We start from the raw sequence: 27,062 nt of genomic DNA, 5'->3' as shown, positions 1-27,062 counted from the left end.
AGCTGGCTCTAGGATTTGGTTTAGAACTTAAGCAAAAACCCAAACAAATCCACTAGTCATTTGGGAAGACCACATTGTCACAAACAGCATTGGCACATGTGACCTTGCGCTATACTCAGTCCCCACCCCGGGGACCTAGAGACAGCGGTGCCCACTGGCCTCCCACTCCGGAAAAGGAAAGGGTGGGGCTGCTCGTGGTATCACCTGTTGTCCCCGACCCAGGCAGTCTCTGGCACTGATTTTCTCAGCACGACTGTACCAGCCAGCAAAGGGGTCTACGACGTATCATGCACAGAAAGAAACACTGTCGGGGCTTCCCGTGCCTCTCCTCATTCCTGGCCCCACAACAAAGAGCTGAAAAGGAGAGACAGCCCCAGCCCGTGTCTACTGTGGTGCCTGTCCCGATGCAGCGCCACGTGAAGGCCAAGCTGGAGAACACGCCCGGGGCCTTTCTCCACATAGAACGCTAAACTAGAGTGAGGCCACCAAGCTTTGGATTCATAAAGACGGGTTTGTTGGAAAGCAAAAACAAAGCATACTTTAAGGTGATGCCAAAGAGGGTATCACCTCTGCTCCCTACCTCATTCCCACCTCACCTTTCTGGCCCCTCACCAACACCCCAAAAGAAAAGGAGGGCAAAACACGTAATCCTTTCCCAGCAAGCCGGTCGGCTCCACCCCCACTCCCCCAACCAGCAGGTGCCTTCCTCTCATCAGTCCTGGCCCTCTAATCCACTTTCCTCCAACCCCCATCCCACACTCATTCCCTCTCTTCCTCCCTGACACCCATCCCCTTCCTCCAAATGCCTTCCCTCCTGGGGCAGATGCAAAAGCCCAGGACTCAGATGGAATGTCAAATGTGACGGACACGTTGTGGGGTGAGCTTCCAGAGAGACTCCAAGACAGCGATCTTGGTCATCAGGGCGCAGAATCGGCCCCGACCGAACACCCACTCTGCTCCCACTGAAAATGTGGGCAAGGGATTGGTGGACAGACTAGGAAGCAAGCAAAGGAAACAGCAGGAATCGAACAAAACAAAACACAACATCAACCCCATTGATGATTCACATATTGCATAAGAGTGCTCTTATTTGAACCTAAAGAATAATTTATATTATTTCTGTAGAAAATCAAATGAACACTGTCTACTCATCAACCCTAAAGGTCAGGGCACATGTGGTTCCCCCTCCCCAGAGCCAGGGTCAGCGCACACAGTGTGGCCCCCTCCCCGGGGTCAGTGCAGGAGAGGACAGAGGCAGCACCTCCTTTATTGCTGTAGGAAGCCGAGCTCTGCACCCCGTTGTCTCCTCATGACGTGGAGGCCAGGCAAACTCGTTTCCGTGGGAGGATGGAGGAGGACGTATCTCCCAGTCTCATTCTTAAAGAGTTGAAAAGACTCTACTCATGATACGAGTTGTGATTCTTCTTGTTCAGAAATCACCTCTAGGAAAACTCACCCTTAGAAGTCATTACTCCATGACTTCCTTAAAAACAGTCCCCAGGTCCTCTCTGATGATGTGGAGGCTGAAGGTGGCCGCTGTCAGATGTTTTGCACCAGCTGAAGTTAAGGCGAGCAACCCTTTCCTCCTGGCGGGAGCAACGGAGAAGAGGGGTACCTGAGGCAGCCTCAGCAACACGCTCAGGAAGGACAGGAGCAGGAGGACAGTATACGCTGGCTGCCTCCATCTGAGGCTGTGCTTTTTTCCTCACAAAGGTTGCCAGAATTCACATCAGGTACAAAGAAAGTCACACTAAATTAAATTCTCTGGTCAGGAGCTATCCCAAGCAGCCCGAGTCCCAGCAGGTGTGGTGTGGGGCAACAGGCCGATGAAGAACACGAACCAGCTGCTCCTTCCCGTCCAGGTCTGTCGTTGGAGCAAGGCAAGACTGAGCTGACAGTCTCCCTCCGGGGTCTTGTGGCTCACAGGCCACATCTCAGATGGACGGAGAGAGGGGACATGGGCAGTGAGTTTACTAACGGAACTCTTCCAGGGGATGCTGGCTACCGGCGATCCAACTTTTCTTTCCGTCGGGAAGCGAGGGACAGTGATGACGGGAGAACATAAAGACAGACCTCTAGTGCTGCTAGCCAGGGAGGTTGGTGGCTGGGTTCTTTGGCAGTAGTGGGCTTAGGCCAACAGAAGCAACAGAGACATGTGTGTGTGGAATCTCCTTAGGCTGCCTCTTCTGGGACTGTGGCTTAGCTGATGCTGAGCTGGGCAAATCCAATTAGCTTCCCGTCATCAGGAATATCCGAGCCTTCAACACCAGACGCCTGGGAACCAAACAAGATGAGAAGCTGTGAAGCGTTTATGAACAAAACTCAGGTAGTGATCAGAACTCATGTGGAGACTGTGGGAAGGCAGGCTGTGGTGGAGAGGTCCCTGGGATGCCAACAGGAGGCTGACGAAGGTGTCTCTTCTAGAAAGGATGGGAGCCTGGATGGACCCCCACTGCAGTGAGACGGACTAGTAATCTCTGGAGCACAGCCAAGGGCCTGGACTTGAGTGAGGTGGCAGTGGTGAAGAGAGCGAGGCTATTCAAAGGGAGACGTAGGCCCTGGGCTTCCAGGCCTGGCAATATTCTCATGACTCTGGGAACAGGGAAGCTGCTCTCTCGGGGATGCTGGGTGTGGGGTGTGTGTGGGTGTGTGTGTCAAGGGCAGGAGGTGGGAGGAATGAAGGATGGATACCAGTTTGAAAGTGACAGATCGATTCGACTGAGGCTCTTCCACAATTTTCTGCAAATTAGCTGCCACTGTAATTACACAGAGAAAACAACAGTGAGAGGTTAGTTAGCTACAGTCCTTTCCAACCATATTTAAATGGCTTATGTGTAGTCCATAACCTTCTATGTAGAGTCAAAGCAGCAGTACAAAATTCAAATGGTAACTCCCCCCCCAAAAAATTCTTTTAAACCCATTTAAATAGAGAATCACTGTCAAATTAACTTTCTATAAAATGCTTTATCCATCTAGGAAAGATACCTGATGGGAAGTTACGATCTGCCTCCTAACGGACCAGAGAGCCTCAGGAGTTAAAGAACTACGTATGGCCTGTGGCCCGTTTTTGTTCTGCCAACACAGAGCACAACCCAGAAAGGAGGTTACTGCTGGTTTGTTTGGGGGTGGGGTGGAGGGGACAGTGAGTGGTGGTAAGGCGCTGTCCCCAGTCCTCCGTAATTCCAGTGAACCCAAGAACCATTCCAAGAGGCAGCAGAGCGACCCCGTGGAGTGAGGTCTGGTTTTCTGGGGGAGGAAGTCCTTGCACCGGGGACAAAGGGCACAGGGGGCAGGAGCAGGGTACGCGGTGTGCTCACCTATTACTAAATCCCTTCCATCGACCAGGCCGGCAGAAATGAGTTCCTGAGAGACACCCTCTGCTGTATCTGCAAGGAGAAAGAAGGGGCTTTATTTCTTGTGCATGCATGTCACAGCTCCACCAGACCCAGACGAACCGTTAAACCCACAGACTCAGGAAGGAATGCAGGCAGGGTGTATCCTAGCCACCCGGCTTTCCCTCAGCAAAGCGCTTTAGCTACAGGGCAGGGAACCAGGCAGCAAGTATCAGCTCCATGGGAAACGAGTCCTAGGCAGGGAGCTGAGCTCCCTCAGAGCTGGTCAACAGAGGACCAGACCCCACACAGGCTTTAGGGAACACACCGCACGCACTTCCTTTGGGGAACACTCTCCAAGTTGTGCTTTTGCTATAACTAAACCATCTCTTTCTCATCCTGGTGGACTTCTCTTCCTACCTGGTGGTACAACCTGAGCAAAATAGCCCCACTTAAATTCATCCCCAGCCTCAGTCAGCGCTGGGTCCAGACCTGCTCAAACAGAATGCAGACCGATTCTGGTGGGAGACTGTCACATTCCAGCACCGATGACCAGTGGCTTAAAGTAATCCCATTGGAATGGGATTTTGCTGGGCTTTCTAAAGGCCGCACATACTTCTGTGCCCATGTCCTCTCCTTGAGGGTTAGTTGCTGACAATACTGAGGGAGCAGGGCGAGGGCATGCGGTGCACAGGGCACTCCCCACACCAGACCGGTGAGTAACAGAGGCCAGAGATAAAACAGGTCTCATTCCAGGGAGGAGCCCAAGGCCAGGAAGAGTGCATGGCAGGGGTCAGCTTCAGTATGAGGGAGAGGAGACCATATGTTTTGTTTCTGATTGACTATCTCAGAGGATAACCAAGTTCAACAATAAAAGAAAGAACTTTGGACTCCAACTATCTGGGGTTGACCTCTTTCCAGCTCTGTGACCTTGAGAAAGTTACTTTGCATCTCTCCAAGGCTTGACTGCATCGTCCTTAAAATGGGACAATAATCTTTCCTTAGGGGCTATTGTGAGGTTTGAGTGAGGCATTGCTTTATTGGTGGTGCTGTCTGATATGCACTGGACTGTAAACTGTTGCTGCTCTGAGGGCAAAAGATGAGGTTGTCTGTTCCCTTAAAGATTTACAGCCTTGGAAACTTTATACAGGATGGCTGTGATCCCGAATAATGGGTTTGGTTTGTTTCAATGCCTGGCCCATAACCTAAAACCAAATTCACTGCCAATGAGTTGATGACGGCTCTAAACAATCCTATAGCACAGGGTGGAACTGCCTTTGTGAGTTTCCAAGGCTGTAACTATTAACAGGGACAGAAAGCCGGCTTTCTCCTGAGGAGTGGCTAGTGGCTTTGAACTGCTGACCTTTCGGATTGATTGCAGCCCAACTGGTAACCACTACGCCTGGCCCGCAGCAAACAATAAATGAACTATATTCATTACTGTGTGCTAGTGCACTAGATTTTCTAAATGAGTTTATTTTATTTATTCACCAAAACCTTTAACCGATAATTTTTTGGGCTTTAAAAACAAACATATCTAAAACTCTTCACAGAGGACAAGTTATTTTCCTGTTAAACCCTCCATTTTTTGCCCCCCCACTCCCACGCCCATCCCAACCCATTCTCTCACCCCGTTCCCACCCCTGTCCCTGGCCTCCTTGAGATCAGCAGTCTTGTCCCTTGGTGTATAAGCCACATTTCTTCGTTGTTTTCCCTTTTAAGAATGGTGATATTAAATATTTATCTTTGCAAAATGACTGAGTTTGCTAAGCATGTTCTCTAGCTTTGTCCAGGTCTTGAAGTATTTAACAGTGTTATTTTTTTATTTACTGAAGAACCAGAGGACAAATTAGAAGTTACTCTCTCTCCGATGTTTCTCATGCCTCACCTCTCCCAGGAGTAAATTCGAAGCGGATATCATTTAGTTCTTTCTTGGAATTCCTAAGAAAGAAAATAGAATGGATGCAATAAAAACCTCTGATTTTGCACTTTATCAATATATATTAAGAAAACGATGCCTTGTGAAAATCTGTTCGGTGCCCATAATCATATAACTTGACTGATCATATCAAATGAACTCCCACTGCAGGGCTTACAGCAAATGACTCCACATGGTCATCCAAGCGTCTGACCCTTTCAACTTCTGCACCTCCTTCCCACCGATACACAGAAACATGCCGTGGCCACTAGATGACTGGGTCAAAGGGAAATCTGAGCACAGGGAGGCAGGTCTTAAAGAAGGGCCCGCTCTGGCAGCAGAGTTAACACAGGAATCCAGAAACATGTACATGTGACTGTGAGCTAGTTTACAGTGCACTGTCTTGAGACTGTACATGCACTGAGATTAGCCAGGCTCCTTGTAGAGTTTTGTGGAAGGCAGTGAGATTAGAACATTTTATTTGTACCTGATCACTGATATCTTGGCAACAAAGAAAACTTAGGTCTGCCTGACCAACAATATACCCGAGGATGCTGCTGAAATTGTATTTAAAATAGGACTACCCTTTTCAAATAAATGATGGCCCCACCGGATCTTCCTGCCACACTGCCTTCTCTCTTCTCTGCACTTGCACCCACAGGCTCGCCCTCGGCGTGAACAGGACCTGGGCCCGACTCTGAAGCTGTGCAAAGAACATGCAGACCAACTTCCTACGAGACTCGGTCATCAGGGAGGCATTTAGTTGTTGCTTTTCTTGGAATCCTTCCATAATATTTAAGCGTGCTCTACAGAATCTGTGCTGAAGGCATGATTAGGTAATTCAAAATAGCATTTATCTATCTATATCTTAAAGCTGAAATAAAATTAAGTTGGAAATGTTCAGCGCACATTTGTTGATTTAGCTGGCATGCCAACCACAAAGGCCTGGAGAGGTACCAGCAAGAGTAAACTGGGCTAATGTGCCCATCGCCCCACCGGGTCAGTTAACTTCAAAGTCTTGACCTGTGAAAGCAAGTATCCAGCCTCATATTCCATAAACACAGTGTGGCGCCTAAGTCATTACAAAACCTCTCTCTGAAGAAGTTAACGAAACTATCTCTTACAAATGTCCACCGTCCTGCAGCACATGGCAAATGCCCATTAACTGATGCTATAAAGATACTACGGAAGAATCCTGATCAAAAGGGGGAAGATGGAGAACAAGATTTCAAATTCTCCTGGAATCTGGATTGTCTGGAGCTAGAGGCTGGGTGAGTCCCTGAAATTACTACCCTGAGATATGGACCCTTGAGTCAAGGACATTACTGAAGTCCTCTCAAAATGAAACAATCATGTAGATTAACCAGTAAAGACTGTCTCCTTATAAGCTTTGTGCTAGTTGAAAAACCATCTATCTGGACTCAAACTGACAAAAATAACATGAAAGGTTAGATAATAAACTTAGGGGCAGTGAGTTTAAGATATCAAGGGGTCAATTCAGAAAAAGGTGAAAATGGACACGTGGTCAAATGCAATTGATGCAACTGTACATGTAGAAACTGTCAAATATTCTGCGGTGTGTAGTCTCAATAACAGCAACAAAGTAGGAAAGAACACTGCTGGCTCCACAGAGGAAAAGCCTGGTCATTTTCTCGTAAAGGCTGCAGCTTCAGGAGCCCGCTGGCGGGCGATCTGCCCCACCGGCTGCTAGGAGTCGGACCTGATGACACCCAGGAGCCACAGTCAGAGAAGCCCGCTACCGCTGAGCCCCTAAAGATACACTTGCCTCAATCCCCTATATGCCTACTCTTTACTTACCGCTGGACTTGTTATGTGACATTTTGCATTCACCTCAAGAGTAAAAACTCTACTATTCAACTGTTTTGCATGCTGAAGATGTACGGGTGGTAGTAACTAGGGTTGAGGTGTAAGGTCAGATGGCTAAAGTATAAACTTGGTTGGTCCATGATCCTGCAGTTGGGCAACGATGACATCTGGCAGCCGTGTTTAATGACGTTACTTGACAGGTAATGCTGTAGTCAGCGTTCCATTTTGCGATCCGATGTGGTCCTCCTCCACCTTCCCATAGCCCCAATTTTCATGTGATGGCTTGGTGTTTCAAACTCAATTATGGCGATGAGAGGAGTGGTGTGCTGAAGACAGACAAATCTGCCACCACGAGTGGAGAAACACCTAACAGAAAGCATGTCACCGAATCTATGGATGTCCAGGCCCTCATACTACACTTAAGGGTAATCCGATGTCTGGGGATAAACAGCTCCTGATGTTAGAAAAATACATCATCCACTACGGCTTCCCCCACACCCAGACTATTCAAAAAAGGAGTAACTTTCAAAAAGAAAACAACGTATTTGGACTACTCCAAAAGTCAAAAAGAGCTCCTTACCTTAATCTCAATACCAGACTAATTGGGATCTTGGTTTCTTGCAAAACTGCTCCTGAAGAAAGAGTCTAGAAACGTTGAAAAGCACAAAGTCACTGCCTGAAACGTGCATCATGGACGGACGGACTGGATAGTCGATGGCAGAGGATCACCCACCAGCTCCCGGGGAGGCTCTCCGGGTCCCAGGACCCCTCGCTGGGAGGGTGCCCTCCAAGACAGTGGCAGAGGCTGTGCCAGCCTGAGCTGAACACAATCAAACCTGCGTGCAGCACATTTAAACCGTATTCTTTCCAGACCTTTCTTCATCTGGATAGAGGCGAAGGAACCCTGGTAGTGCACTGTGTGCACATATGCTGGGCTACTAATTGCAAGGGAGGTGGTTCGAGCCCACAGCTACTCTGTGCAAGAAAGACAGGCTTTCTACTCCTGCACAGGTTTACAGCCTGAGAAACCACAGAGGCAGTTCTACCTTGTTTTATGGGCCATTTTGAGTTGCAAATAAATTGTTGGGAGTTGAGTTTTTGTGTTTTTTTAAAAAACAAAACAAAATAACAAAAAACAAACCAAACTATAAAAACAAAACAGAAGAAAAAACTTTTAAAGATCTGCTGTGTGCCACAAGGTAGGGCCTAAATCAGCTACCCTGTTAATGTGTCTAATTCTGAAGTAACAGTTTTCTTTAGGGCTAAGCTAATCCTCCCTAAAATCCTTTTCTTACCACAGGGAAAAAAACAAAAACAAAAACATCACATTAGAGTTTATCAAACAAAAGTGATTTTTCCATCAGTTTCCTTAAGAATTTTTCCTATATAGTATGCAGAAATGGAAAACTTAGATGACAAAAATGCTGAAATGCCACCAATGGTAAAAGTCAGGAAAAAATTAGAATGCTTGGAACGTTTCAGTTGTTAACTGCGTATCATAACATGTGATTCTCGTAAAACAATGAAAATGGAATTTCTAATTTGTTCCCAAACTTACCAAGGCACCCACAGTAGACTGTGGAATAGTGGCTGTCCTCACTGACCCAGGAGGGTGGCCATTCCAAGTATTTACCTGAGTTGTTTTTGCTGGCTCTGCTTGGGGTGGGAGAGAGACTTGAGTTGGCTGTGCAGGTGTCTGCCCCGCTGGCTGAGGTAGATGAGCAGAGATCTGTTCTGGAACTTGGAGTAAAGTCCCCACAGGATCCGCTGTTGGAAAGAGCTGCAACAACCCCACCCCAGTCAATGCCGGCCTGAGAGGACCAGGGCACTGACAAGCAAGTAGCGGCTCACTGGGAGACGAGCTTGCACAGCTCCTTGTTTATTTTTTTGCTTCTTGAGGTATGGTTTAAGGCACCAAATAAATCTGTTGCGAATTTTTAGATACTATGATTTTCAGAAAATGTATCCATCGTCTCAGCCCATGCCAGATGACTCCCACCCTCTCGGAAAATTCTTCCCTTGCGCTCTTTTGCAGTTACTCCTGTTCCACCTCCAGCTCTGGGATCATTGTCCTGCTCTCTACAGTATTTGCCTTCTTCTGGGCAGTTAATAGAAACAGAGTTGTTAAAAACTATAGGAAAGGGCTTCAAAAAGCTTGTGGAAAAATGGAATTAAAAGGTTATTTTGCCAAGTCTTTTTGAGCTCACAACATTTTGAGAATCAGCCATGTACTATAGATCTGTAGCCCATTCCCTTTTTTGGGATCAAAGAGTAGTCACTGCTCCATACTCATTATTAAATACACCCAAAATGCACCCTCAAATTAGAGATTTAAGTGTGCAATAAAAGACTATGGAAAAAAACATTTTTGCCCAGGGTCTAAGGACCTTCCATTATTCTTGAAGAAAGGCAATTAATCAATGACTCTTTAATGCATCTGAAATGCATTTCAACAATAAATAGGAACCATCTGAAATTTAACTCTCCACCTAAGTTACAATGAAAGGGGGGGGCGGGGGAGAGGGCCTAAAACAAACACAATACTTTGTGCAAAAATAAGTTAAACATATTTAAAATTTGTAAGTTAGTAATTTAGAAAAACAACACGGAAACCAAAAATTGAAAGATGGAAAAACATAACTGACCACAAGGTTGGTTGGTGGTTCAAGTTCACCAAGAGATGCTGCAGAAGAAAAGTCGAGTCAAGCGGCCTCCTGAAAATCAGCCTAAGAACCTTCAGGAGCACAGTTCTACTCTGACACAAAAGCCGGGTCATCAGTGGGAGCCAACTGGCAAATGGTTTGTTGTTAACTAGCTGATATTAGTGCCCCCCAAAAGATAGTTAGAAGTTAATTCCTGGTTAATCTGTTTGGTATTGTAACCTTGCTTGGATATGGGGTTTTTACAGATGCTAAAGACAAATCAACACGAGGTCATACTGGGGTAATCCCATCTAAATGGTGCCCTTACAAAAGAGGAACAGAGACAGGAATAGTGAGGGCGGTCTTGTACCAGGAGTTGTGCTGCAGCTGCAAGCCAAGGAATGCATGGCCTACCGGAAGCTAGGAGAGACAAGAAGATCCTTTGCCTAGGGTCTTCCGAGAGAACATGGCCCTGCTGACACCCTGAATTGGGGCTATGAACCCCAGAACAGTGAGAGAATACATTTCAGTTCTTAGAATTCAAACAATTTGTGATATTTTATTAATCTTAGAAAACGAAGACAATCTGTAAGATTAATTTTCAAATTTTAATATAACTATTAACAGTATCAGCACACCTGTATCTCTCTATACTAAAGACAGAAAAGAAATCCAAACAAAGTCACTCATGAGCATGAGAGTATGAGTTAGAGCACGTGAACGTTTTCAGAGAGGTAAATATTTAGGCAAAGAGGCAAGGGGAAGACAAACAAAAGGCTCTGGATAATCTGAAATTCCTTCTCGTGCAAATCTCTGAAAAATTAAAAACTAGTTGGAATGGGGCAAATTAAGAGAGTGAAAACCAATTCGAAATCTCAGTTGGTTGAAATAACAAGTTATGTCTTGCGCACCCTTCATGTCTGTTTCTGGCCCAGGAGCAGCCTGACCATCCTCACTCGGGATGCAGGTCACAGTGGCAGGGACAAGTGGCTGCAGGGCTTTCTCCTGCAGGTGCCACACATCCACATCTCTTCTGTTCACATTTCAATGGCCATGTCTAACATCCAGGGGCAGGGAAATTCGGCCATACATACCCCAAGCGGGTGAGAGTCAGAAATATTAGCTAATAGCAGTTGTAATATAATTTTTCATGTCCAGGCCTGTTCATATGCTGAGCTGCAGTACTTATTTTCAGTCTTAAGTAACAGAATATTGCATATGTAAATGTCTTAGGTGGTAAAAAAATAAGTGAAAAAAATTTACTTTTAAGACCAGGGGCAAAAATAATATTGGTTTGATATCATCAGATGTGTAAAATTAAACCCCAATTCCAGGCTCTTAAATGAAAACGCTGCCAGATGGAAGGCTGCATGATATGACATGGTAATTCTCAGCTAGTGAGCGAAAGGAAGGGCAGTCGTGTTTAGGATTCCTATCCCTGGCACGCAATTACTACAGAAACAGTTTATTTGACAGGAGAAGTGAGGGGTGGGGCCGGGGCTAGAAACATCTGGATAAATACAAAACAACTACTTCCCACTCCATGCAATCCAAACCAAAGCAGCAATTCCTAAAGCACAAAAGGGAAAGGGGCTATTCCTGTACCTTCGAGCAATTTAAAAATGCGTGCCAAGGCATCAGCCTGCTGGAAAAGCACCCACTCTAACTCAGAAATGCTGCTTCTGATAAAATTCAACTGGGGTAAAATCTCATACGAAAATAACGTTCTTACAATCGCAAACAAAACAAAAGCATGCAAACTTTAATGCGATTTCACTAATCGCAGTTACTTACCTCAGAATTTAATGGCTCTTTTACTCGAGGCGACTAAAAAAAATACAAAAGGAAGCAGGTTAAGCGGGGGCTTGGGTTCCCTGCAGTCGGTTCTCACTCATCTGCAACACATGCTGAAATGCGAGCCAGCGACTACTCATGCCGACCTACATACTAGCTTGCCAGTAACTGTTGAAAATCTTCTGGAAAAAGAAAAGCCTATTATATTTCTTATCCAAATGACCCATAATACATCAATGCATTTCTCTTCTCAATAATTCACAGCATTAGGTTATAAGAGGCTGTTTCCAAAAGGTCACGGAGAAAGGACTTTTCTATGATCTTTTAGAAACACCCTCATATAAGCAACCTATGGGGAATGTCTAAGTTCTAGGGCAGTAGGGAGTTCACACATTCTTCAAAGTAAAATGCTTCCCACTAATCATGACCAAACTTAAACCTGACGCCAAGTTTTAATGCAGAAAACTCTTGAATCAAAATCAAAGAACAATGCTTTTTAAGTCTACCACCTTTTGCTCTAAGGAGGCACAGTTAAGTGCTCACCTACCAACCCAAAGGATAGCACCCTAGCAACTCCCAGGGACAGACACCCAGTGAAGTGCTCTTGCGGACAGCTCATGGGCCCTGTGGGGCAGCTCGCCACTATCCTGTGGGTCAGCTGAGCCAAAACAGACTCAGTTGAGCCCTCGCTCTTGGTGTTAGGTATTTGGAGATTAAGTGTGAAATTAGTGAGGGTTTGTCCAAACCCAAAGAACAGCTAGAGAAGAGAAATTCACACAACGAGGTGACGTTTTAGACACCTGGTGTAATCAGCACTCATTCCGAAAGAATTAAAAATATCTGCCACGTGAAAATCTCACCTACGTTTCCTTAGTAAATCTTAACACTAGTATCAGTAGTTATGTACATTAGAGTTTTAAAAGAAAAAAAACTTGGCACACCGCTAAATAAACATCAATTTATGACATTTCTGTCAATCATGAGTTTGTTCAAACTACTTAAATATTTTTTAGTGTTCATCACCAATTTATGAAGGAGGATCAAGGTTCCAGTAATTGTGAATATATGACAGTACGTAAGTGACCAACACAATATCTAACCCTTTAAAAACACACATACAAAACTTTAAATTTGAAAGTTATTTCAAGCATAAATAAGAATTGCTAGAATAGGAACAGTATAAAATAGTACAAAGAAAGAACACTGGCTATATCTTTAACCCAGATTCACTTAGTTTTATCCATTTTACTCATCATTTTGGTACGTGGCACCCCTCATTCATATTTTTCTTGTTATGACATTTTATCATTCAATTAATTAGTATGTATTTCCAAAGAAAAGAGCTATTCTCTTACATAGCCTCATGTTATTGTTATCACTCCATTAAATTTAACATTGACACAAAGCTTTTGGCTAAGCTTCCATGCATAATCTAACTTTGTCAAGTGACCCAATAATATCCTATAGAAACTTATTTTTCCTCCAGGACAGGATACAGCCTAGGACCAGGGATTTCAGTTAATTGCCCAATCTATTTAGATTTCTTTAATCTGGACCATCAACATTTTTGAAGATCATTCCCTACCAGTGCCCAATTTATTTTAATAGACTGTTCTTCATTTGAGGCTTGAGGTTTTAGCAATCTTTATAATTAGGGTTACAAAATGATTTTCCACATCCACATCCAACGCTCTCTCAATTTTTACTAGTGCACACCAGGCAGTCTACAGTGAAAAGATGGATCCCTTGACTACATTTAATTATGCATCTATTTATTATTGGTTTCACTTCAAACTACTATTTCAAAAATTATTTATATTACTGCACTTACTTCTCAAGCAACCCTTTGAAATCTTCTGTTCAGCTGTTTTACTTCGTTCACGTCTCCCAGTCGCTTTAGTTACTCTATGTTCCAGAGCAAGTTTCAGGGTCTATTCTGATAGCTATTTTGTTTTTCCTTTCTTGTCTTTTTAATGGTCTTGTGCTTTCTTCGTATATGATGTCATTCCAACAAATTGTCTGGTCTTCTGCCATTACTGGTTCAATGTGTCAAATACGTTCTTGAGATGGTCTCTCAATTTAGGTGGGCTATACTCAAGATTGTCCCTTTGCTCCTGTGGAGTTATTTTAATGATTTTGTTTCCATTGAACTTGAACAGCAGTAACTGATGGTGGTCTGCTGCACATGTGGGCTCCTGGTTTTGTTATCTGTCAACTCTGCCCACAGATGTAGTGGACTCCATCCCCGTGTCCACACACAGTCACCCTGCGGGGGTTGGATGGATTGCAATGAGTAAGTTCTTTGTCTGGACACGTCTTTCACGCGATTCCTCAATCTTCTACCACCACAGGCCATGCTCTTTGTTTCTGACTTTCACGTTCCTGTTGCCAGTGATGTCTGATCAACCTCAGACTACAGAAGTCGGTAAATATCTTTAATTTCTTCATCGTTTGCATTACTGGTCGGTAAGTTAAGTTTGGATAATGGTGGTTTTATAACTGGTCTTCCGTGTAGGTGTGTGGATATTAGCCTATCACTGACAATATTGTACTTCAGGACAAATCCTGAATTGTTCCTTCTAATCGTGAACACAATACTATTCCTCTTCAATCTGTCATTCCTGGTATAGTCAACCAAAAGGATCCAAAACAGCCACGACCATCTATTTCAGCTTACCGTGCCAAGGAAAGGTAAGGAGGTGCAGTGGCATTGTCCAGTAAGCACTGGAATGCTAATTGCAAGGCAGGAGGTTCAAACCCAGCAGGAACTCCTAGGAAGAAAACATGAGGCTGTCTGCTCCTATAAAGTTTTACAGAGTCCCAGTAACCCTATGCGGGGTTACTATGAATCAGAATCAACTCCATGGCAGTAGGCTTTTAAATAATTTTGAATGCCAAAGATACCGATCTTTGTGCATCTCATTTGTTTTTCTTTTTGAGAAAATTTATCGACAAATAGGCCACTAGCTTTTCAAGCATACTTTGGGACACAGGCTATAGAATGATATCTAAATTTGGATTTCAGTTAATTTTTGATGGCTTCCAATTTTCCTATAGTCATGCCTCTCCTATCGTAAATTCTGATGATCAGTGAATGTGTGCAGCTGTGTTCTCGCTTACGTCATGCTACACCAACAAAAGAAGGTCCTGAAAGCTTTACACCAGAGGCTCTCAAACTTACTTGCCTACCCCTCCTTTTCAGAAAACAACCCCCTCCCCCAAAAAACCACAAACAAACCAAAAACTACTCAGTGAGTTACTGGTAATTACAAACTTCCACACTGTAGCCTATAACCCAGGATCAAGTGTAGGTATCTGCTTTGCAGGCCCTGTCTCACTCCCTACCCAATATTGGTCCAGTGGTCCCCGGGGGAAGGTACTGCCCACTTTGGGAAACATTGCTTTACGCCATTTATGTCATCAAAATTTACTCTACTTTTAAGATGCAACATTTCCAGCAGTGGAATGGATGTCAGAATGAGCAGAAAAGGACATTTTAAAAGCATTATATATGTTCTGAAAGTTATGTAGAGATAAGGAAGATGCAACAAACAAACAAACAAAAGCATCCCCAAATCAAACTTATCAAGAATGATCTCTCTTAGATGAGTGTAAAGAGGATGGGATTAGCCGCACAATGGATAAAGAAGATTAATAAACTTAAAGGCTAGCTGGTAACTGAAAATATGGAAAGAGAAAAAAGACAAAGGATTTTTTGAAATATGTTTTAACGGTGGAGAATGAGTGATAGTCCAGTGGACTGATACACATGTCACTAGAGTCCCAAAGAGAAGTGAGGGACAAAAATTTCTGCACACATCTTAACCAAATTTCCCAAAGTCATTAATAAAGAAAAAAATCTTAAAAGCAAGTATGGAGATGAGAAGATGTAATTGAAGCAAGACAACGGAACAGTATCAAAATACTGAAAGAAAAGGCCAGTCAAAATACACTTCCATTCAACAAACATGTCTTTTAAAAACAAAGATGAAATGGAAACATTGCAGACATAATAAAACCTTAAATAAACCTGCACCAGCAAAAATATTAAATGAACCTCCCACAGGATAACAATTAGATCCAGGTGCAAATCTAGACGTACAGAATGCTACTTACTACAAAGATAGGTACTGAGTTTTGTCAAAGGCTTTCTCATCATCCATGGAAGTAATGAGATCTTTTTTCTCCACGAGGCCCACACAACAGATTTTCTGATACTGAACTATTTCTGCACTCCATGGTCATGATACAGTCATAATTAAGCTTTGCTTTAACATATGCACTTTTAAGAAAAGAATTTGTCATTTCAAAAATGGATATATCAAAAATACTAGAACGTTACTTATTCTGTGAGTGAGGTATAACACTCTGTACTATTTAAAGACCCGTCTATTGATTGCGTTTTGAAAAAGTCATAGCTAGTTCTACTATTTTCAAAATCTCATATATATTTTTAGAAATGATCAGACATGAAAAGGGTATCACTTATTTTTCCAAATATTATTTGTTGGCCAGAGAAAATATAGACTCATCGTTTCTTTCATAGGAAGACAGAATTACAGGGTTATCATATTAATTAGTGGAGAAGACACAGGAAGAAGTAAAGAAAAATGAATTAAAATACATATTTTATGACTCTGTATTCGTTATCTTCTAAAGAGCTTTTCAAAGTTTAGAGCTCAATAAATTTTAGCCAAGCGTTCCTGGCCAAACCGTTACAAACTCAGCTCTTTAAAAGGACCAGAATCAAAGATCTCATCTGCTTTATCACGACCAAGTCATCAAGTACTCAATGCTGACGAGCACACAGATGGGCGAGCTCCCACCGGAAAGGACCCTCAACAGAGGGAGAGATTCAACCAGAGCCCCTACTCCCCATACAGCCACCTGAGCAGATGAGGTTCTGATGGAATCAGGCACTTCTACACTTGGAACAAGTCCTGACAATCAGCAAGAGGCATTCATTTTAGGCAAGAATGAAAGTAAGCCCAATGAAAATTACTGCTTCTGGCTGAAACTAATACTTCTCTCTCACGCACATACCCAGGGCACAGCCATTAAACACTACTCCTCAGAAGCCTCACAGACACCAGAGGCGAAGTTCCTATTGCTACTCTTCCAAATTCATTCATCTTTTTTTAGGCAATTCATGTTATTGTAATTAGGGGCTCCTGAGTCGGCTCACATTCACAGCAACCCCATAGACAAGAGAATGAAACACGGCCGGGTCCCCCCTCACAACTGTTGCACTGCTGCGCCCAGCGCTGCAACCCCCAGGCCCATTCATTTCATGGAGGGCCTTCTTCTTTTTGGCTGACCCTGCACTTCCCCAGGCATGATGTCCTTCTCTGGAGTCTGGTCCCTCTGATAACATCCCCAGAGCATGTGAGGTGACATATCACCATCCTTGCATGCAGGGAACATTCTGCCTGTATTTCTTCAATCACAGATTTGCTTGTTTTTCTGGTAGCCCATAGCATATTTTCAGTCATCTTTAATTCAAAGATATCAATTTTTCTTTGGTCTTCCTTACTCATTGTACACCTTTTGCATGAAAATGAGAGGATTGAAAATACTATGGGCTTGGGTCCAAACCAAATACCTAACTCACTACCATCCAGTCAATGCATGACTCATAGCGATTCTGTAGGGCAGAGTAGAACTGCACTTTTGGGTTTCAAGGATGGGACTCTACAGGAATAAAAACTTCACCTTTCTCCTGCAGAGCAGCAGGTGGGCTCAATCGGCTGCCCTACAGGTGGCAGCACGAAGGGCCATCCACTGTGCTGCCAAGGCTCCTTTTCCGACTTCTTTGCTTTCTACCAATTTCAGGAGAATACATCATTCAATTTCTTAACTACTGCTTCCACAACCTTGATTATGGATCCAAGTTGTCACTATGAAATCCTTAATAACTTCCACCGTTTCCCCATTTATCATCACGCTGCTTACTGAGGTACGGAGAGGATTTCTGTCTCTTTTGTGTTGAGGTGTAATCCACACTGAAGGCTGTCGTCACTGATCTTCATCAATAAAGGCTTTTAAGTCCTCTTTGTTTTCAGCAAGCCACACTTGTGTCACTGCACAGCACAAGCTGTCAATGAATCTGCCTCCAGCCGCGAGGCCGTCTTCTTCTTCTTCAGAGGTTCCCGTTTCCGATTCCATTGCTCAGCACCCAGAAGGAATACGCACAGTGAAAGGACGTAACTTTGAAGCACACCGATCCTGATCACTTTGCTCTGTTCCAACTGCCTCTTGGTCTAGATGCAGGTTCTGTAGGGGCTCCATTAACTGTTTTGGAATTCCCGCTCTTCAGAATGTCATCCACAATTTGCTATGATCCACACAGTCACAGCAAATAAAACATCGGTATGCATCTTTTTGGCATTCTCTGCTTTTGGTCAAGATCTGACACCAGTAACAATAGTCCTCTTTACATGGCCTCTTCTGGATATGGCTTGAATTTCTAGCAGTCCTATGTCAATGTATTTCTGCAACTGTTTTAATTATCTTCAGCAAACCTTGACTTGTGTATGATATTAGAGTTATGGTTTGATGATTTCCACACTAATAAAATGTATAATTAGTGCAATATATAACTGGCCATTAATCCCAACCGGTATACTTATGTTTCATCTCAAACACTCTATTCCTTGCGGAGTCAAGTCTCAGCAAAAATGGCAGCAAAGGTGCCCTAGGAGTCAGTCCCTCCACTGGAATGGCATTAACCAGAGTTCCCTCTGGGCCTTTGCAATGATATCTATCGATATAAAACTATCAAACAGATCTCTCAGTTCAATTTTCCACAGAGAATCAGTGCCCATCATGGGCACCTGCATGCTTCACATTGTAGCTGCCTAAGCCGAGCAAGAACCACAGAGCACAGCATCTGTTATTACTAAGGCTTCTGACAAAGGCAAAGCTCTAGCTAAAGTACATTTACAAAACTTACTCTTAGTTGTGAAATTGCTGCTTTTCCTTCCTCACTTTCTTCATCAAATTCGTCATCACTCCACTCCCAGCCACCATCTTCTGTTTTATGAAGGCGGCCACTGGAACCCGGGACTCTCCGTACCTGCTCAGGGAAAACACATGTGAATGTTCGACCTTCCCCAAATAGGATACTCAGTCATCATTTTTGTCTTCTCCTTTGAAAAGAATCAAGCGGACAATTAAGGCCCACAAGTAAGCTTTCCCAGACTCAGATCCACCCACTCTCACTGCCCTTTGGCCACCATTGCTCTGGCTGTCTTTTTGCAGTCACTGTCTCTGCACACCTCAGCACTAGCAATCGGAGAAACCCTTCAATGACTCTCCGCAATCTACATCGAGCCAACTATTTCACAACTCTGAAACCGGACTGCACTTTGAAAACTGCGAGGCTTAGCTCGACGCAGGGAAAGACTGCTGATCTTTGGTAGGAGAGTGGCAAGCACAAACCAGACAGCATTGCCCATCCCTCCTCTGCAGTTCCACAGCAGCTGGGGGTGAGAGAGTAACCAGCATGACTGGGGTCGCTGGTGCCAGGATGAACAGCTAGGGCCTTCTCCTTCCAAAGCTGAGCGGGTGTGTTTTGGTCAGCTGATAGTGCCCTGAAAACTAGTGTACATATCTGACGTGTTTTAGGCCCTCTTGTGCTTTCGCAGCTTTCCCCAGCATCGTTTGTGGGAAGATTTTAAAAAGAGAACTTTTTTTTCTACCGCAACAAAGCTTTGAAGGAAACCATTGTCAGATACCTGGCTAACTGGAGAGATAACAGAAATATCAGTGGCCACATAGAAAAAAAGAAGACCAATTTTGTAAATATAGTTCAGGAAAATCACTAAACAAATGAATATCCACAATCTTTAACAAGCAAAAATCAGCAAAGCCTGGTGGGGGAGAATCTGATCCCACACATAATAATATTAAAAAATGACAGGTTCCCAAAAACTAAAAATTAAAAAGAATACAAAGAAACAAAAATCATGGCTTGTCCACCACAAACCAATAATTTTGACAGAAATCATTGCTGAAGACACTCAAATAGAGGAAAAATTACATCATTCGTCTTAAGCATGGTCAATGAGTTGAAGACAACCGTGGACGAAGAAGGAAAGGGAAACAGGGAATGCTGTAGGAACAGATAGGAATTGTCAGTTAGGACAGACATTACGAAAATCAACCAGGCAGACATTCTGGAGGTGAACAATAGGTGCCCCCTGTCCCCTTTAGATGGCATTTTTGCTGAGATGGCGGACTGGATCTGTAAGGCACACACCGACTCTCTTTACCACGTGGTGGTCCAGCCACACATTGAAGGTGGTCCAGAGCAAGCTCTCCTCAGTCTCCACAGTGGGGGCAGGCTGGGTGTTTTCCTGAGCTTCAAGTCCTAGCTCCCTTTTGCTTAATACTTCCTTCCTGAATTTACCTATTTTTTTTCTCTAACTTTAAGCAATAAGGAGAAATTAAACTGTGCCTTCAACATTAAAAAATATTTTTCTCAGTTAAATATTTAAGTTCATAGCTTAGAAATTATAATTTCCATAAACCAGTAAATCACAATTGAGCTAAATTCTCTGATATTATATAGCACAGGCCTCCAAATTGATTTAGCCTCCTTTTCAAGTTAAAAAACAATTATTCAGTTCCCTCTTGGCAATGAAAAGCTTTTGCACATAGCCCATAATCTAGCACACAGTACAGGTCTGCTTCTGCAGCCCTCAGCCCTGGCCATTCCAGCATAAGGTTTACTTTAGTGTCTGTCCAATGACATGCTCATCATTTCCTAATAAGGGTCAATCATAAGCAATTCCAGTGCTTATCTTTCTTTTATTTAAAATCATTTTATCAGGGGCTCATACAATTCTTATCACAATCCATACATACATCAATTGTGTAAAGCACATTTGTACATTCACTGCCCTCATCATTCTCAAAACATTTGCTCTCCACCTAAGGCCCTGGTATCAGCTCCCTTATTTTTTGCCCTCCCTCCCTCATGAACCCTTGATAATTTATAAATTATTGTGTCATATCTTGCCCTGTCTGACGTTTCCCTTCACCCAATTTTCTGTTGTCTGTTCCCCAGAGAGGAGGCAATATGTAGATTCTTGAAATCGGTTCCCCCTTTCCAACCCACCATCCCTCTACCCCCCCAGTATCGCCATGCACACCACTGGTCCTGAAGGGATCATCTACCCTGAATTCCCTGTTTCCAGTTTCTATCTGTACCAGTGTACATCCTGTGCTCTAGCCAGATTTGTAAGGTAGAATTGGGATCATGATAGTGGGTTGGGGGTTGGGGGAAAGCACTTAGGAACTAGATGAAAGTTGTAAGTTTCATCATTGCTACATCTCAACTGTAAAGGGATGTCCATTGGCCTACAAATAGGCTTTGGGTCTCCATTCCACATGCCACCCCTCATTCACTATGATTGTTTTGTTATGATGATGCCTGATCCCTTCGACACCTCGTGATCGCACCGGCTGGTGTGGTTCTTCCATGTGGGCTTTGTTACTTCTGACCTAGATGGTCGCTTGTTTACCTTCAAGCCTTTAAGATACCAGGTGCTGCTATCTTTTGATAGCTGAGCACCATCAGCTTTCTTCGCCACATTTGCCTATGCACCCATTTGTCTTCAGCGATCGTATCAGGATGGTGAGCACACAATGATAGGATATTTTGTCCTTTGATGCCTGATAACTGATCCCTTGGGCACCTCGTGAGCACACAGGCTGGTGTGCTTCTTCCATGTGGGCTTTGTTGCTTCTGAGCTAGATGGCTGCTTTTTTACCTTTAAGCCTTTAAGACCCCAGACGCTATATCTTTTGAGAACCGCCTCTATCAGCTTTATTCACCACATTTGCTTATTCACCCACTTTGTCTTCAGTGGTTGTGTCGGGAAGGTGAGTATCATAGAATGCCAGTTTAATACAATGAAGTTTTCTTGCATTGAGGGAGTACTTGAGTGGAGGCCCAATGTCCATCTCCTACCTGAATACTAAACCTATAAATATATGCAATAGATCTATTTCCCCATCCACATGTATAAATATATTTATATGCCTTTATTTATACCTCTATAAATGCCCTTTGCCTCCTAGCTCTTTCCTCTATTTCCTTTTACTTTCCTCTTGTACCACTATCATGCTCAGACTCCATTTGGGTTTCAGTAATTCCTCTTGGTTACATTACCCTTGATCACGCCCTACCAGGCCTCCTCCACCCTCCTCACCACCGATTTGGATCACTTGCTGTTCACTTGTCGCTGGGTTTGTTAACACCACTACCTTCACCCCCTCTCCAATGTCCCCCCGGAACTGTCAGTCCCGTTGTTTTCTCCTCCAGATTGTTCATTCAGGTATCTTATTTAGACAGAACTGTGGAGATAACATACACAAAAACAAGACAGAGCAAAACCAAGCAACAATATACAACAAAACAACAACAAACCAATGACAAAAAAACAAAACAAAACACAACAAGAAAGAAAAGCTTGTGATTAGTTCAAGGACTATTTGTTGGCCTTTAGGAGTGTTTTCCAGTCTAGTCTGTTGGGGCACCCTGACCTGGCCCCAAAGTCTAGTTTTAGTATTCCCTGGGGACCTTGCCACACCATTCCCTTGCTGTTCTGTTGCACCCCCTTAGTATTTTGCCTTGGTGTGGTGGGATAAGATTGGGCACAATTCCCAACTGTGTCTCCAGTGTTGTCCCCTGTAGGGATATGTCAGTGAGGGGCGTCATGTCTCATACTGGGGCCGGCCATGTGGTCTTCTCTGTGGACTGGCTGCTCTGAGCGGGAATATCGTCCTCAAGGCTTGGTGGGCCAGGATGTGCTCCACTCTCTCTTCCTCCCCATTCATTTGCTCCCATCATACATGTCCCTCTCTGGGAGCTGCAGATTCAGTGCTGTCCTCTGAAATAAATTCTTCTGGGGGCCAGTGCTCATATTTCTACTAATTATTTGTTTAAGGTAACATTATTACTGAATTATGGTCCCCAAAATATGTACTATGTACTCAAGCCTCCATGCCTATGGTTTACAATGGGTAGTCTTTCTAATGTTTATGAGGCAGAATTAGTGCAGTCAAGCTCTTTTGAGATATAAAAGATTCAAGTAGGCAAAGAGTGGAATGAGTCAGATCAATGCCAAGACACATGGAGATCTCCAAGCCAGGAAACAAAAGGTGAAGAGATAAGGATCCTCCTCCAGAGCCAATACACCGAGAGAAGAGCTTTCCCCTGGGGCTGGTGTCCTGAATGCAGACTCCTAAACTGTGAGAAAGCACGTTTCTGCTTGTTAAAGCTACCTATCTGTAATTCTGCTAAAACAGTTCTAGGTAATGAAAACAGGTTACGCAGGAATTTTCTACTGGACAACTCAAAAGTCTTCCAGCCTCTTCCCATTACTCAATTTGAAAGTCTTGTTAGCATTTTCAGGTTTTCATCACAGCAGTATCCCACTCGCTAGGACCAAAACCCACATAGTTTTCTTAGGACTGGCGTAAATAGATCTATGTGCATATTTTAAAGGTTTAGTATTAAGGCAGTAGATGGACATTGGGCCTCCACTCAAGTACTTACTCAATGCAAGAACACGTTGTTCTATCAAATTGGCATTCCATGATGCACATGTTCCCGACACGATCGCTGAAGAAAAATGTGTGCACAAATGTGAAGAAAGCTGATGGTGCCGGCTATCAAAAGATATAGCGTCTGGGGTCTTAAAGGCTTCAGGATAAACAAGCGGCCATCTACCTGAGAAGCAACAAAGCCCACATGGAAGAAGCACACCAGCCTGTCTGACCACAAGGTGTAGAAGGGACCAGTTATCAGACATCAAAGAACAAAAAATCCTATCAGTGGGTGCCAACCTTCCCAATATGATCACTGAAGACAAACATAAGCATAGGCAAATGTGTTGGAGAAAGCTGATGGTGCCCAGCTATCAAAAGATACAGCGCCGGCTACTACTCCTGCCGCGGGGCCGGAGGCCTTGACGGTGTCCAGCTGCGCTTAACTCTGGCTGGTGCCACCTGCCTCCGCAATGCCCCTCAAGAAATGGTGCAGCTGGCGGCAGCAAAAAAGCGGAGCAGAAGAAAGAAAAGAACATCGAAGACAAAACTTTTGGTCTAAAGAATCAGAAAGGAGCAAAGCAACAGAAGTTTATCAAGGCTGTTACTCATCAAGTTAAATTTGGTCAACAAAATCCACATCAGGTAGCACAAAGAGAAGCTGAAAAGAAACTGAAGAAAGATGACAAGAAGAAAGAATTACAGGAGCTCAATGAACTATTCAAACCTGTAGTTGCTGCTCAAAAAGTAAGGAAAGGAGCAGACCCCACATCTGTGGGACGTGCATTCTTCAAGCAAGGACAGTGCACGAAAGGGGAGAAGTCTAATTTTCTCATGACTTGATTCTGGAGAGAAAATGTGAAAAGCGAAGTGTTTACATTGATGCAAGAGATGAAGAACTAGAAAAAGATACCATGGAAAATTGATGAGAAAAACTGGAAGGAGTGGTGAACAAGAAGCATGGTGAGGTAGAAAAGAAAAAAACAAAAACTCAAATAGCGTGCAAGCATTTCCTTGAAGCTATGGAAAACAACAAGTATGGCTGGTTTGGGGTAGGCCCTGGAGCGGGGGTGATATGTGTAAGTATCGTCATGCACTTCCCCCGGGATTTGTGTTGAAAAAAGATAAAAAGAAAGAAGAGAAAGAAGATGAACTTTCATTAGAATATCTCATTGAAAGAGAGTGTTCTGCCCTAGGTCCAAATGTTACCAAAATCACCCTAGAATCTTTCCTTGCATAAAAAAAAGGAAAAGACAAGAAAAGATTGATAAACTTGAGCAAGATATGGAAAGAAGAAAAGCAGACTTCAAAGCAGGGAAAGCACTAGTGATCAGTGGTCGTGAGGTGTTTGAATTTCGTCCTGAACTTGTTGATGATGATGATGAAGAAGCAGATGATACCTGTTACACCCAGGGAATAGGCGGTGATGAGGTTGATGATTCTGTGAACGTAAATGACATAGATTTAAGCTTGTACATTCCAAGAGCTGTAGATGACCGGTATTACCGTAGCCAGTGTTGAAAGATTCAGCACATACACTTCAGAAAAGGATGAAAACAAAATAAGTGAAGCGTCCGGAGGCAGGGCAGAAAGTGGGGAAAGAAGTGACTTGGACGAGGATAAGGAAGGAGAGGCACAGGAAAACGGAGCTATTGATGCTGCTCCTGTGGATGAAAATCTTTTCACTGGAGAAGATTTGCATGAACTAGAATAATAGACACACTTGATTTAGATGAATGACACCAAACGAGTTCATGAACAAATGAAATCCGCTCAGCATGAGTTCAAAAGGACTACATCAATTTTTCACCTAGAATGCTTCAACAGAATGTTTATTTACCATACTGGTTGTGGAGGACTAACCCTCTCCCAAAACAGGAATGTTCTCCTTATGTCTCCTCTCCTGACTTTGACTACATCTCATAGTAAGTTCAGAGTAGTTCGTGATAAATTGAAATATAATGGTCAATTCAGAAAATAATTGATGGTTTAACTGTCCACTCAAGTAGGAAGTGTAACTGCTTTTCCAACTTTTGGTTTTCATTGGGCATGCGTTACCAGGAACAAGAGAAATCTAAATATAAAACATCTTTCTTTTAGTGCCGTTGAGTGATTTCATTTCCTTTCTATTTATATCTTATAAAAGAGGTTGCCTAAAATATGAGCACTGTACTTCATAAAGGGAATTGCGTATGCAGAGCCAGTGTTGTGTCCTCTTTGGACAATTAGATGAACATTTGAGATGGACCCTTGATCTGATAAGGTCAGTTGTGATATCTTGTGTTAAACTTAAATTTGTTCCTCTTTTTGCCAATAAAGCTGTAAATAAAATCTGGAGGAAAAAAAAAAAAGATACAGCGTCTGGGGTCTTAATGGCTTGAAGATAAACAAGTGGCCATCTAGCTCAAAAGCAACAAAGCCCACATGGAAGAAGCACACCAGCCTGTGTGACCACGAGGTGTCGAAGGGATCAAGGATCAGGCATCAAAGAACAAAAAATCTTATCATTGTAAATGAGGGTGAGTGCAGAGCGGAGACTCAAAGCCCATCGGTAGACAACTGGACACCCCCTTACTGAAGGGTTGAGGGGAGGAAATGAGTCAGTCAGGGTGCAGGGCAGCAACGATGAAACATATAACTTTCCTCTAGTTCTTAAATGCTCCCCCTCCCCGCCCCCACATCATGATCCCAATTCTACCTTACAAATCTGACTAGACTAGACGATGTACTTTGGTACACATAGCAAGTGGAAGCACAAGGAATCCAGGACAGAGGACCCCTTCAGGACCAGTGGTGAGAGTGGCGATGCTTGGAGGATGGAGGGAGGGTGGGGTGGAAAGGGGAACCGATGATAAGAATCTAAGTATTGCCTCCTCCTTTGGAGATGGACAGAGAAGAGGGCGGGGGGAGACGTTGGATAGTGTAACATATGACAAAATAATATTTTATGAATTATGAAGAATTCATGAGGGAGGGGGGAGTAGGGAGGTGAGGGTAAAACGAGGAACCGATATTAAGGGCTCAAGTAGAAGGCAAATGTTTTGAGAATGATGATGGCAACAAATGTACATATGTGCTTGACACAATGGATGTATATATGGATTGTGATAAGAATTGCATGAGCCCCAATAAAATGATTAAAAAAATAAAGACCGGTGTTACAAATTACACCAACTCCTCTTTAAGATTTCAAATACTGAGTCATTTTGAAAAAGAATTGGCATTATGAGGAAATTGAGAGTAGCCACACTGCATCCCCCAATGGAGGATGACCACATCATTATATAAGTGCAAAATCACATCACTGCATAACTGTCAAACCGCTATATACCATGGTCTAGTCACTGATACATAACCTTAACTGTCATAGTGGGTGTTACTCTAGCCTTGTACCCGGGGGTTTGCTCCTGCCAGACAGACACCATCAATGCACAATGCACAAGCAGATGTCAGATAGCGAGCAGTACGTGTGCCACAAGCCAGATGACTCAAAACAAAAGACAAATTCTCCTATAGTTCTGGAGGGCAGAAGCCTGGAGGTAGGCTATCAGCAGAGTCGTGCTCTTCAAGATTCTAGGGAAGAGCCTTCCTTGTCTCTTCTAGCTTCTGGTAGCCAAAGGTCTTTCTTGGTTTTTGACAGCGTAACTCCAATGTCTTTAAGTCTATACATGGCTGTCTTCCTTCTTTGTGTTTCCATCATATTTCCCCTGTTTGTTCCTTTTGTCTCTTGTCTTTTTTCTCCTCTTATTTTTTTAAAATTATATTTACATATATATATATTTATACATACATATATATACTTAAAATCATTTTATTAGGGGCTCATACAACTCTTATGACAATCCATACACACATCAATTGTGTAAAGCGCATTTGTACATTCATTGATTGCCCTCATCATTCTCAAAACATTTTCTCACCACTTAAACCCCCGACATTAGGGCCTAATTTTTCTCCTCCCTCCCTCATGAGCCCTTGATAGTTTATAAATTG

General features: G+C 43.4%; 1 protein-coding gene and 1 pseudogene across 1 annotated transcript in view; one reads left to right on the top strand and one right to left on the bottom strand.

Moving 5' to 3' along the window:
• Nucleotides 1-1,055: 1,055 nt before the first annotated feature.
• Nucleotides 1,056-27,062, bottom strand: part of OXSR1 (oxidative stress responsive kinase 1) — a 98,582-nt gene continuing 72,575 nt past the window's right edge. Inside the window, exons 11-18 of the mRNA XM_004708579.2 lie at nt 18,466-18,588; nt 11,514-11,546; nt 8,711-8,857; nt 7,658-7,722; nt 5,221-5,273; nt 3,318-3,386; nt 2,692-2,756; nt 1,056-2,274 (exon numbers count right to left, since the gene is read on the bottom strand). Of these exons, the coding sequence (XP_004708636.1) occupies nt 2,200-2,274; nt 2,692-2,756; nt 3,318-3,386; nt 5,221-5,273; nt 7,658-7,722; nt 8,711-8,857; nt 11,514-11,546; nt 18,466-18,588 (630 nt within the window). The 3' untranslated portion in view covers nt 1,056-2,199. The remainder of the gene's footprint in view (nt 2,275-2,691; nt 2,757-3,317; nt 3,387-5,220; nt 5,274-7,657; nt 7,723-8,710; nt 8,858-11,513; nt 11,547-18,465; nt 18,589-27,062) is intronic.
• LOC105979133 lies at nt 22,654-24,809 on the top strand (annotated as a pseudogene).

Source organism: Echinops telfairi, unplaced genomic scaffold (genome assembly GCF_000313985.2).
Source record: "Echinops telfairi isolate 266 unplaced genomic scaffold, ASM31398v2 ScPeMD7_4225;HRSCAF=4972, whole genome shotgun sequence".
Classification (NCBI taxonomy): Eukaryota; Metazoa; Chordata; class Mammalia; order Afrosoricida; family Tenrecidae; genus Echinops; species Echinops telfairi.
The sequence above is the reverse complement of the archived record's forward strand: the minus strand, read 5'-3'. Positions and strand labels throughout refer to the sequence as shown.